General features: G+C 44.7%; 1 protein-coding gene across 1 annotated transcript in view; it reads left to right on the top strand.

The window, feature by feature from the left end:
- DISP3 (dispatched RND transporter family member 3) overlaps positions 1-14,018 on the top strand; it is a 199,467-nt gene that overhangs the window by 153,540 nt on the left and 31,909 nt on the right. Inside the window, exon 17 of the mRNA XM_061566372.1 lies at positions 11,564-11,690. Within this exon, the coding sequence (XP_061422356.1) occupies positions 11,564-11,690 (127 nt within the window). The remainder of the gene's footprint in view (positions 1-11,563; positions 11,691-14,018) is intronic.

Below are 14,018 nucleotides of genomic sequence, written 5' to 3'. Positions count from 1 at the left end.
GTCGTCGTCGCGAAAATGTACATCGTATCATCAACACGACGAACGATTTTTTTCGATTTAAAGCTTTCGTGACTGCAGGGATTCATCTTCTTGGTTCTTTCGGTAAAGTCACGTAGAATGGAAATAATAAAATAATAAAAATTAAACATAATAAAAAATTTCTCACGACGTTTCGGCCACAACGCAAGCAGCCGTCCTCAGGTGAAGAACAGGTCTGTCGGAAAGACAGCGTCTGAATGTGAAACGTCGTGAGAATTATTTTATTGTGTTTTATTTTTATTATTTTATTATTTCCATTCTACGTGACTTTACCGAAAGAACCAAGAAGACGACGAACTATGTCACAAAACCAGAGCTCAGTCGACGTCCTCCGGCCGGCTTGAGAACCTCGCTCCATCGACTCACCCTTTAATCACCCGGCGGGCGATGTGGTTGGAAAACCTCGGCAGCTGGAGAGACAAAGTTTAGCCAAGCTGTGGGGGCGGTGGTGACCACATCGCGCCCCCCCCCTTTTGTTTAGCGTGCACGGGGGGGGCCTTCAATAGGTGCTTGCTAGCGGCACTTGCCCCCCACCCCCCAACAGGCCTACGCAGAGACCTGCAGGAGTGTGACGCGGGGTGCCCCCGGGAATGTCTGGACGCGTCGACGAGGAGTGAGGCGATGGCTTCCTTACGGCCGTTTTACAAAGGGGGGGCTGGTGGGGGTCTATAACTGTGTGACTATTTTACAGAGGTGGGGGGGGGGGGGTGCACGATTGTGTAGCGAGGAGTATGGGCCATGGGGGGGGGGGGGGGCTGATAGAAGTTGTCACAGTTTCATCTTCTTGGTTCTTTCGGTAAAGTCACGTAGAAGGGAAGTAATTTTTAAATCCTTTAGAATTAAGTTCGCTTGCTTGCTTGCTTAGGACCGTGCAAATCTTTCGTTCGTTTTTTAACACACTTCCCGTGACCCAATCGAGCTGACATTTTGCACACAGACTCGTTGTGCGTGAGAATGAATTTTCGTGAAAATTTTTTTCCAAAATGTTACACTGTTTATGGAAAAAAATTTAAATATTTATTTACCAATTGGTTAATGCTGGCACACAATCATCTGACCCATAGGTGGCAGCCATCTCAAGCCAGAAGACGAGAGGACTCTAGCCGCCCCAATGCCACGCATATAAAGGATTTATAGTGAAAAGCTTTGTTTTTACGGGTTAATTTTTTATTATTTTATTACTTCCCTTCTACGTGACTTTACCGAAAGAACCAAGAAGATGAATCCCTGCAGTCACGAAAGCTTTAAATCGAAAAATTATCACAGTTTGTTTGCTTGCTCTATGGAGGAGCTGTAGCTAAAGGGGGGTAGGACGTGAGGTAACTTAATTTAGCTCTGTCAAGGAGCTGTAGCTGAGCGGATGAAGACGTGAGATGGCTTAATTTAACTCTGTGAAGGAACCTGTAGCTGAAGGGATAATACACGAGCTGGCGTAGTTTACCTATGGCGCAGCAAGAGCTGAGGGGGATAAAACGTTAAACTCATCGACAACCGGCACGACAGCAACAAATGCATGCGTATATATATATTCTCACAGTTGTTTGCGTTACTAACCGCTGTTTATTTTTAAGCTGCGCGGCACATAATATATTCCGTGGAAGCCGCCGCTGCGTCGTTCCCCGCGTTTCCCCCATCCGGGGGGGGGGGGCCCTGCGGTAATCACTGGGAGACGTCCGCCCGCCTTCCCCTAATTGCTCCGTATGCAAACGAGGCTCAACAAAGCGGCGAGGCCCGCCAGCCAGGGTAAATGCTGCGATTAATTGCCAATCCCTCCGGTATCACCCACCCACCGCGGCTCGCTGACCCGTGAGGCAGAGCGGCTCACAGAGGATGGGACCGTTCTTGCCCGGCCCCCCCCCCTTCTCCCTGGCAGCCCCCCCCAATACCACCTCACCCGCCGCCTCTCCCCCCACTACGGTGAGATCAGTCCCGTTTTCTCGCAGCTTACGTAGACTCCTCTATTTTCCGTGGGAGATGTACGGTCCACGAAAAACTACAAATATGTCCGCAGTCATATGCTTTGGGGCCGTCCATAAATGACGTCACGCACCTAGGGGGTGGGGGGGGGGGTCAGACATTTGTGAGGATGTGTGACGAGGTGGGGGGGGGGTGGGTTTGAAAAATGTGACATCACATCAAAATGCGCGACTTTAAATAAATATAGACAACACATTCTACTTAATTAAAACTTTTTAATAAATGTTTTCTCCTACAACATCAGAGTGCAGCGCCACATTAAATACGCACTACAATGACAATAGTTTAAAGCGATTTGAAGCATGTTTTATTTTCAAAATGGAAATATGGTTTTGAGGTAACGTTGAACCAACGATGCAAATTGCTTGCCACGTTGGGTCAACGTGGCAAGCAATTTGCATCGTTGGTTCAACGTTACCTCAACGTTGGCCCAATGTTCCATTTTTAATGGGGGTTTTTTTTACGATAAGAGTTGCGTGGTAAATTAATCCCATAATCCGTGACATCTTTTCATGGATAAATAGTGTAAATTTGCCGATAACATTATGGATAATTGAGTCTGTAATGTTTTTACCCCACATGGATAAAGGGGAGTTCTACTGAATTACAATAAATAGCACTGATTTCTAAAGTATTTTGCACAATTGTTTTTTATTTCTGCAGATTAATCTGAGTAATTGAATATATTATTGGCGGATAAAAAAACTGATAAACCCACCGTCACAATGTTTTATGTTCGCGATAAACCTCCAACATTTTGGGATATATTTTTTATCATGCTTCCCCCCCCCCCCCTTTGTAACTCTCAAGCCATTTAATTACAACAATTTGCGTGGGACTTTGGGTCAATTCATCTTGACCTGTTTTAAATTGAAGCAATCAACAACGGCAATTAACATAGAGTGACAGGGTGGAGGGAGTGAGAGCAAGGGAGCGATTTGAAAGCAGACGGGAGCTTGAGAGCAGTAGCTGAGCTTGCTATCGAGTGTGCAGGCGGTGCACCTGCCTGGACAGGCCCCAGGCACCGGGCTACGAAGAGGGTGGATAGACAGTTGTTACGGTGGTAGGGGATGGGGTGCCCAATTCATACCTTGAACCAAGACCAGTGCCAGATTATCCGAGTAGCAAAAGTAGCATATGCTATGGGCTCCGCACTTGCACGGGCCCCGCACTAAACGCTTTCAAGCTATCAATTCCGGTTCAGTGATTCTGCACTTGCTCTATTACTATAGGTGTAGTACTAAACTGCCTTCAACGTTAATGAACGACTGGGTGTTTAAGGTTAGCGATTTGTCGTATTATCTGGCTGTATAGCAAATAAAAAAATACAATTACTTTACTATGCAAGTAAAAAAAATTGTGTTTTAATATTTATTTGTTTTACTTAGGGCCCCTTTATAACATATGCGACAGGCCCCGCACTAGCTTAATCCGGCACTGACCACGAACCATGGCAACCTCGACACACCACTCGGTGGAGGACGGAAGCTGTGACATCCTGACGTTTTCCTGCAGACTCTAACAAACCATATCAACGCGTTTAAACCGCGCTCACGAAGAATTTCTAACGAGAGCATGCTGTGGCTACAGCTGTCGCTGATCGGAGATGGAATAACTAAGCACGGAAGAAAATCAAACGTAGAACACCCCCCCACCTCCGCTTCCGCCTAACCGGTAAAAAAATCCGGTCGTATCGAGCGAGCAGAAGCAGTCGGTCGTAGGTGGTGAATGATGCTGCTCACTATCGTCAGGTCCCCCCGTGCCTCCCGCAAGTCCGAGGAGTAGCTGAGTTTTGGCATTGACTGGACATACAGGTTCGTGGCTGCTGTCCGGCTCACGGAGGGATAGCATCAGGGTTTCGTCCCAGCCCGTGATTTCTCTCTCCGACACGATTTATTTGAATTTCGATTTAAAGCTTTTGTGACTGCAGGGATTCAGCTTCTTGGTTCTTTCGGTAAAGTCACGTAGAAGGGAAGTAATAAAATAATAAAAATAAAACATAAAATAATTCTCACGACGTTTCGGCCACAACGCAAGCAGCCGTTCTCAGGTGAAGACCAGGTCTGTCGGGGAAACAGCTGAGGACGGCTGCTTGCGTTGTGGCCGAAACGTCGTGATAATTATATTATTATGTTTTATTTTTTTTATTTTATTACTTCCCTTCTACGTGACTTTACTGAAATAACCAAGAAGACGATTTATGTGAACAAAAATGTCCAAAAGTATTTTATTATTAACAAGATGACTCAGGTACACAAGGCAGAGGACAAGAAAGAAGGTTGACACCAGCACAACCCACACATTACGGATTATAGTGCAATGGAAACCTGTCTAAACCGCATGTTTTAATCAACTCTACAACCCCCTGGTGTCTTCCCAAGCTCTGATAGCCCTGTAGGAGAAGGGAAAAAGGGATGGGTGGGGGGGAAAGGGGGGTCGGGGTGCCTAAATGTCCTCATGAATGCTCTTTAAGAATCAATGCCCACTGGATGAGAGGTCGTAAAGGGGTTCCATCTTTGGTGGTAAGCTGTCTCCCTGCCCCTTAATTTTGCACTTAGATAATACGATTTATTTATAGAGATCTATTAACCCTCCTTGAATGCCAGCTGCCTCCTCCCCCTCACCACCCCACGCCCCAAAAAAATATGTTCTGGAGCCATCCGTCGGCTTTAGAAAGTGTTTGTCTCTTTAATGTTGTGAGTCACTCGCAATCTGTTTTGTGAGTTTTTATCCTGGTTGGGGGTACAGTCAGCCCATCAGTCCCTCCAGGGTAAATATAGTAATGGGTACTACCACTTTGTGCGAAAGTCAACAGTGGCTATCCACCATCGGAGCGAGAAATGTCCACCACTGGCTCAGGGCTGTAACCAGATTGTGAGCACTTTGCCCATGATCAACTGAGCAGGAAACTGCGTTAGACTTTTTTTTTTACACCCTAAAAAAATATCTGCTCTGCAACCATCCATGTGATTAAAAAGTATTTTGTTTTACATTTGCCTCGTTTTTAAAATACGCTTTTGGTTTAAATGTGCTGATAATTGGCTTTCATGCTGAGACCGTTTGATATGTATTTGTTTTGGGTTTCAGGTTAGTCTGGAGCGGCATAGCCGTACTAAATGTGTTTGCTTGATTTGTAGTGTGGTTGTCACTTTTGTGAGTTGGCTCTGCAATGTTCCAGGACTGTTTGGAAACTAGACTTAAATGCTGCTAAGCTGTTTCTCAGAACGGTTGTCTGCTACAAAACCTATCATCTGCACCGATGCATTATTTACGTCTTAACTTCTTGCTATAAACTGGAAATGTAAGAAAAAAGTTTTCTTTACATTATATTTTTCCTTATGAATTTTAAGTCATTTGTTGGTAAATATTTTCAAATTCATTTATTTTTTTATTATTTGCCAGGGTATCATCATTCAGCTCTCAGGATGAAATGATGGCTCTGTGAATATAGTGGCACGTGTCACGTGAACAGTTTGTCAGCCATCGTGGAACTAAGTTAATTTAGGTTTTCATTGCAAACAAGTTTATTTTCTGATGACTTTGTTTTTTTGTGTCTCTTTAGATCCGGCTTGAAACTGTAGAGCACGAAGTAATGGCGGGGTTTGTTTGTTCATTTTGTTTTTATCCACGAGCGTTTTTGTCTGGCTTTATTTGAGTTCATTTGAGAAGTGAGAACGCAAAGCGACGTAGCAACATTGCCTCCCTACTAACAGACTGTACCCGTCTGTTAAACATAACGCCTTCTTGATAGCCTTGTGATATAAGAATGGCGCAAATTACAAACGTACGAATTCGTTTTTAGAGGCATAATTTGAGCAGGAGGTTGGCTCATAGCTCATGTCATAGACCGTGCCAGGACTCCCAACCATCAAGTCCGAAGTTAAAATCGTTGCAAGGGTTGACTGAGCCCCATTATCATCATCATCATCAGCAGCAGCAATAATCACTAATGCCTACAATAAATCTATCCTGAATGTACACAATTTTGTCTGCTCTTGTATGCGAAGCAGGGTTGAACCTCAACAGGACATGGATAGAAAATGGCCTGTGAATACCAGACATTGTAACCTTCGACTGCAAGGTGGTCAAGATATGGCAGTCCAGCAATGGATTCTTGAATCTATCTGTGTGGAGCTTTGAGTGCTGTTCACTCTTGTGCGTGGATATTTTACAGGCAGTCTGGTTTATTCCCGCGTGAAACTAAATGCTCATTATACAGATAATTATTTTTCACCCAATATCTCAATACAGGATCTTCCTGGGTAAATAAAGGACATCAACCATCACCTTCAATCACCATCATCGTCATTGTCACTGTAGGATTGGTAACATTAGTAACGCTTGAGTGAGGCTGGAGGGAAAAAGAGCAGTGGTTATCTGACGAAGACAGGGCCATGTCATGAGAACACCGAGTTTCCACCACCTGTCTTAGTAGCACTACGTCTCGTTTTATTGCGTTTCTTTCTTTCGCTCTTTTCCTTTGCTCTGCTCGATCTCTCATTGAGTCCAGGGGTAAATGGGATGACACCGTCGATGCCCTTATAGACGGCGGGAGCGCGCGACACATTTACAGCAATAGAGATAATGGCAATAATAATTTTACTGGGAAATGTCCGAGGGATGGTGACACGGCAAAGCGCCGTTGTAATTTAACGCGTCGCCCCATGCTCACATGCGAGGTATATTAAACGATGATTTAAAATGCCACGTCGCGAGCCACCATCGCTCCGAGGCCACCCGTTACGGTGAATGCGGTCGTCGAAGAGTAAACCCGCGGAATCGTTGGCGATTAATTCCCGCATCGACGGACGGACGAAATGTTACATAACACAGTAACCGAATAGCTTAACCCGGATGGGATTTTCTCCCCCACCCCACCCCTGCACACCACCCCAACCCCTAGCCCCCCGCCCCCACGCCCCGACCACTTTCCTCATCCTCTCCTTTGTTTATAATCGTAATTCAATTCCAGGACACGATCTGCTTTAAAAATGATCGCTTGCCGCCCGGTGAAATATTGCATTCTCAGCCAGGGAGATGAATTTCTTTGCTTCTACTTCCCAGTATAAAGGGGCTGTGTCACTGGCACTGAACAGACTTGGGTGGGGGGGGAATGTGAATCGTTTCCTCCGGATTAGCAGTGTGTGCACGGAAAGTGGGATTTTGACCGCTCGCAATGGACAGGGGTGATATGCAATTCCCTGTTTTTGAGAACTGCGGCTTCTTTCCCTGCCATCGTTCTTCCTGCCATTCGTGTCGGGTCGTGGCCTGCCGCTCGGCAAGCGGTAATATCGTTGGCGATGAAAATATTCTTCGATTTAGTCTCCTTATTTTATATATTTTTCTATTTTTGTTAACAGTGACTGTGAGCAGACAAAGGTCATCGAGTGTGACCACTAAACCAGAGACCGGAGCGCGATTGGCCGTGATGAGATAGAATTAACGAGTCTGATTGAAGATGCAGACTGAGGTTATTTAGTAGCGTTATTAGTGCACCGAGCAAGAGAAATCATGGTAACTGGCTACATGTGTATAGAAATAGATTTAATGTGTTCGCCGATTGGCTGACCTGATAATAATTGGGGAGGAGGGTGGGGGGAAATTGTGCCTTCCTCCCACCAACATTGAACAACAAAACATCTGACTGCTTTAGGTGACAAGACTGAGAGAATGACTACGTGAATTCCACAGTCTAAGACTTGACAACAATATAAAGGTTCCATACAATCTAGAATATAAAGGTAGTTGTTGACAAAGCCGGGGAAAAAAAACATGATGACTAAATGAACACTGCTGCCAAAAGCCTCATGAAAGTGGCATTTCCCCTGCCATTCTCTTCCTCTCCCCCTTTCTCTCTTCAGTATAGCCGTAATTGGCCCACACTTGGCGAAGGTAAAAGCGTGGAACGTGGAGCGAACAGAATGGTTTCTCTGAATGCCACTCCGTTGGTGTGCTGACTCAAAGACAAGTGTTATAAAGGACTACACGTTGTATCTTTTTGCTTGCATCTGTATTTAATGTTTCAATTGAGACTTTTTTTTTTAAAGACGGATGCCAATAATTCACGCTGGCATGCACTTACAATGCTTGCAAAGCGACAGCAGGGCATTATGGGTATTTCCCATGTTGCATTGCAGCGTAACGTTCTACATCTTCACATGTTGTAACTTAAATTTCGATTTAAAGCTTTCGTGACTGCAGGGATTCATCTTCTTGGTTCTTTCGGTAAAGTCACGTAGAAGGGAAATGATAAAAATAAAACATAATAAAATAATTCTCACGACGTTTCGGCCACAACGCAAGCAGCCGTCCTCAGGTGAAGAACAGGTCTGTCGGAAAGACAGCGTCTGAATCAGACGCTGTTTTTCCGACAGACCTGTGGCTGAAACGTCGTGAGAATTATTTTATTATGTTTTATTTTTATTATTCTATTATTTCCCTTCTACGTGACTTTACCGAAAGAACCAAGAAGATTTTTTTTTCGATTTAAAGCTTTCGTGACTGCAGGGATTCATCTTCTTGGTTCTTTCGGTAAAGTCACGTAGACTTTACAGAAAGAACCAAGAAGATGAACCAAGGAGATGTTGTAACTTGCACACTTGCGTCTGCGTATATATGTAGGTGTAATAATGTCAGGCGGCTGCTATTGTGTATCCTGGTGGCCAAGAGATGCCAGAGTAAAGGTGAAAGCAATCGGACGAGGAATCGGTAAATGTGGGAGAATTGATTACAATTGATTGGGGCGAGTGACTGAGAGCTTGCAGCAGTGTGACAGCTGTTGTCATGGTGGCATCAAAACAAAACAAAATCAAGGACAATGGATTTTGCTCAACATGTTGCCTACGTTGTAGCAGCCATCAGGAAAGGCACAGTGACAAAGTTGAACGCCGCTTGTCAACAACGCAGGGAGTGCATCACCCAGTTTCCTGAAATTAATCTCTAAGTTTGGGTGTAAAATATAACCAACTATTATTTAATCCTCGAAGCTTTCGTGAAACTTTTGTTTTGGTTAAACAGAATGTTTATAAATATTTTTAGTTGCGAATTTATAAAAGAATCCCATCAGTTGAATAAAAATTTTAGCGCATTTAGGAACCGCATTAAAGATCAAAGCAAATTCGTTCCTATTCTTGCCTCAGGCCTCTGCTTCACAAATGGTTTTTTTTGGGTTTTCATAGCCAGTTTGCAGAAATATCAATTCTACACTCGTGAAATAGTTCTTAATTCAGGGAAATTAATAATATATTTAAATTTAACACGTAGGCTTTCGCGACCAATGTTATTCATAATCAACGTTTTTGGACACAGCAGAGCCTCACCATTCTGGCGAATTGCCCGATGATGCTGGATGCAATTACCAGCGAAACGTCGTACTCAAATTGTAAATGTTGTGGCTTCAACACACTGGTGGGCTAAAGCAGTGAACTATTTGTCTTTGTCAACGTGACACATTTTTACTGATTGGCCGTGTCGGGTGGTGGAGGGTTACGACACATTTATAAATAACGCGATCTAAACCCAAAAACGTTGATTATAAATAATATATTTAAATATTAAATTCTTTCTTTAAAAATTACACGTACATTTCTTTTCAATCTCATTCCTCCTCTCGACCGTCAATACATGATTTCTGGAGGGCCTCGGACATGAACCACATGAATGTCAGATCGATCCTGTTAAATTGCAAGAGCCAAAATAACAACTATTGATTCGAGACGGGGGGGGGAGAGAGAGGAGGTGGCGGTCAGAGTCGTGGAGCGCGCGCACGACAAGAGAAGCATAGTGCTTTGAAAACAATAAAAAGAGAAGGGGGCAAGAATGAAACAAAAAAAATATTCGTCGTGTCACGAGCGCTATCGGGGAATGTCACGGTGAAGAGCTCTGCCGGTTCGCCACCGCGTTTAATAACGGGGAGCTGACGGCGTAATTATTAGCCGCGCGGACACAGCTGGGCCTGCTGTGACGGTGGGTCGTGCGCGCGTGTGTAGATCGCACGTTGGAAGCAAAGTGAAAACTTTCCCGAGCTGTAAATTCGCTTTGTCCGCACAGCATGCTTCTAGCCGCGAGAGGATCAAAGTTAGATTTCTTTTTAAAATTTCTAGCCGCGGAGCTTAGAGGAAGGTTTAGCGTGTGTATTTCCACCACCCCCCCCACCCCCCATCTTGTTTTGTATTTAATAGCTGGTGGAAACTTCGATAAAAAATATATTTACGATAGAAATAATTATCAGGCAATTCCCAGACGTTAATTAATTCGATAAATGATAATTCATTCTAATATGTCAATGTTTTGAGCGATGAGTATGTCTTTGCATGTATGGATATTGAACTTCTTTCGCACTGTATGCAGCCAACCTTGCTAATCATAGGTGCACATGAAGGACAATAAACTAAACACAAAAAGCTGTTCTAAAGAAATTAGTTTTCAATTTAGATTTCAAATTTCAAACCTCCCCAGTGGCTTGTGTGCGTGCATGTGGCTGGAGCGTTAGTGTGGTGGGTAGCACACTCTGCTACAAATCTGGCCGCCCGAGTTCTATAGTTCGATACATGCTCATCGTCAACACCGGTGGTAATTATTTAAAATCAGTCCTGGGCTTCTTCGCAAAGGTTGACTCAGCCTCACATGAGTACCTGGTGCGGTGTTTAAACATTGACACTGGAGAGACAAAGGCGGTCGGGTGTGGTGTTGGGCACCCAAACCCTCGTGTGCCGTGCCGGCGTTCAAAGGGGCTGATGAACAGCACTTGCCCCAAACTTTTCAGGCTACATGGGGGTCTTTTACATCCTTTATATTAAGTTCGCTTGCTTGCGTGCTTGCTTGCTTGCTTACGACTGTGCAAATCTTTCAGTCGTTTTTTAACCCACTTCCCGTGATCCAATCGAGCTGACATTTTGCACACAGACTCGTTGCGTGAGACAATTAGTGTTCGTGAAATTTTTTTCTCCAAAATTTCACACTGTTTAGGGAGAACAAATTAAATATTTAATTACCAATTGCTTAATACTGGCAGACAATCATCTGACCCATAGGTGGCAGCCATCTCAAGCCAGAGGACGAGAGGACTCTAGCCGCCACGAATATAAAGGATTTATAGTGAAAAACTTAGTTTTACGGGTTATACTTTTTACATGTGAAAATGGGAATCACAATTGGTGCATCTCCCAGTTGTCTCGGTCAGTCAACTCATTGCACCTAGGTCTGTCCCGTTCCCTCCTGCCAGCGAGCCTTTTGACATTCCACATGCATCTCGAAGTGCTCCTAGTCTGGCACAAGCACTGTGGTCACATCACCGCCACTTGGTGGCAAATGCTCCAGCTGCTGTTGTATAGTTTAAAGTTTATTTCATGAAACCAGGTAAGAAATCAAGAACGAAGATAGAGTCTCGGTTGCGAAATCGGGACCTGGGGCATTAGTCTGCCAGTAGGGCAGGAGAGACGATGATTGTTATTTTATAATCTCAGTTGAGTAAATATGCCACGTGTGTGTGTGTGCGCGCGCGTGCTTTGTGCGTACCTGTCCGTGTTTGTCGCGTGAAACCCGGCAGGGCGAGGTGCTGTTCGACCCCGAGTTTGACGTGGTGCGGGAGCTCGCCCACCTCTGCCGTCTGTGCAAGGCGTTCGCTGCCAACGGGCAGCTCGTCAAGCCAGGAGGAGCTCAGTGTCTGCCGTCAGGTGAGGCCGCAGCGACAGCCACCACCACCGCCGTTGTCGTCGTCGTCAGCCGTGGCCAATCAGCAGCGGCCAGGGACTGAAATCGTCAGCGCGAGCGTTGACCAAGCCCCCTGAACAAATGACCTCCATCTTCTTGGTTCTTTCGGTAAAGTCACGTAGAAGGGAAATAATAAGATAATAAAAATAAAACATAATAAAATAATTCTCACGACGTTTCGGCCAAGCTGTCTCCCCGACAGACCTGGTCTTCACCTGAGGACGGCTGCTTGCGTTGTGGCCGAAACGTCGTGAGAATTATTATGTTTTATTTTTATTATTTTATTATTTCCTTCTACGTGACTTTACCGAAAGAACCAAGAAGATGAATCCTTGCAGTCACGAAAGCTTTAAGGGGACGATACAGCAAGTGTGTACTAATATCACCTGCCCCTTCTGTACGGGATAGAGCGTTGCCTCCTCGCGCGCATAGGTTTTCACCGGGTGCTGTGGTTTCCTCCCACATGCGTACACACGTATTAATTGGCTGAAGCATCTAAACATATTTGTAGGAGGGCTTGGGCAGTTTAACACGTAGGCTTTCGCGACCAGTGTTATTCATAATAAAGGCTGTGTCGGGTGGTGGTGGGTTAACGACACGTTTATATATACTTGGCCAGTTATTGGTGTCTCTTCACCACCTGGGCTACTTTCCAGCTTGTCCGTGGCTCCTCAGCGATTTGTGAGATCCTGTTTGCATGAACAAAGATGCTGTATGAAACTAAACATTGTTATTATTATTAAACATTAGGTGTGCAACACTTAGATTCCACATAAAAATGTAAATTAAATGTAATTTAGATACCGCCCATCTCTGCCTGGCATGGCATAACCAAATCAGGATGGGACCAATTGACTAATTGACACGATCAAATTACCTGGAACGCACCCAATTTCGCCTGAGATCAGGAGCTAAGCTGGGTTGACTTCGCACAGTCCTTGGATGGGTGATCACTGAGCTTCTAAAAATATTTGCCATAGGGCTCCAGGACTGCGAAGTCAGCAGAGGGCAGTGCAACAAAATCCATTGTTTTACCTTAATTCTCCGATGCTTATGCTCCACACCTTCACCAACCCCGCGCTGAGCAGCGTGGTGAAGTTTGGTCATATGGTCTCCAGCGACCCGTACGACGTTTGATCTGGCACGAGCGTCACGCTGTGATTGTTCACCAACTACCGCGAGGTGATGTTCACGCGGCGTTTGGCCAGTTTTGAAGAGCCTGTAGAACTTTCCTTTTTTTAAAGTCATCAGATTCAATAGAAATTGGTGCTTGGCTCACCTGTAAAAAGAAAAAAAAATTCACAAAAATATATCAGAATTAAACAATGATCTATCCGCTGCTGGATAAAAGCCTTTCAAAGTCTTCGCCATCTCCCATTCTACTTCTGCGGCGGTCATTCTGTCGGGCATTTGCTCTCTGTTTGGCTGTCACCCCATGATAAGGCTCAAATAGAGGCACCTGTGCGAGCAATGTGTCCTGCCGAAAGCCAATTGTTACCCTCCTTTAACAACCAACATGATACCCATACTCTTAGGTTTTTTCGGTAAAGTCACGTAGGTAAATAATAAAATTAATAAAAGTAAAATAAAAAACACGATGTTTCGAAGGCAACACAAGCCTCCGTCTTCAGGTGGAACCGTCACAGCACGATTGCTGTATCAAGTAAAGAGAAATTCTAAAAGCGATGGGTATTACCTTGTTATCGCGGCATCTCTTGAGGAAGGCCAGCGTCTCGAGAAGCTGTGACTTCTTGTCTCGTTGTCTGTTAAAAACTCTAACAGATAGGTGAAATTCCTCCCCGTAGAGGATATTAATTCTAGATTTGAAGCTTTCGTGACTGCAAGGATTCATACTCTTAGGTTTTTTTCGGTAAAAAGTCTAATTTGTTTGCTCTCATATCCATGTGCCCTGTTCATGACCTCTGGGCCTAATGTACATATGCAGTAAACGAGCATGTGCCTCTGCATGCTGCACTAATCAATTATAATTTTTCGTTCCGTTTTCCTTGTTAATGTTCATGTATGTGATCCGTGCGACCTTGATCAAAAACCTTACATGCAACACGTGTAAAACAATTTATTCGAAACGTTATTCTGTCCATCTCCCGCACCTCCGATTGGCACGGTCGGCTACGTTCGGTGCAAAACAAGCTCGACATTCACACATTTACATCCATCTTGTCAACGTGCGGGCTAGATGAAGGCTATGCTTCACCATCCCGGTGAATGCGGGTTTAGTGAGCGGGGGCTCGAATACCGCTCACAACTAAATGTGGGCCTAAGCCCCGAAA

Source organism: Lethenteron reissneri, chromosome 36 (assembly GCF_015708825.2).
Source record: "Lethenteron reissneri isolate LAM-NWPU_2019-01 chromosome 36, ASM1570882v1, whole genome shotgun sequence".
Taxonomy (NCBI): domain Eukaryota; kingdom Metazoa; phylum Chordata; class Hyperoartia; order Petromyzontiformes; family Petromyzontidae; genus Lethenteron; species Lethenteron reissneri.
Note: the sequence above shows the minus strand (reverse complement) of the source record. Positions and strands in the feature narration are given on the sequence as shown.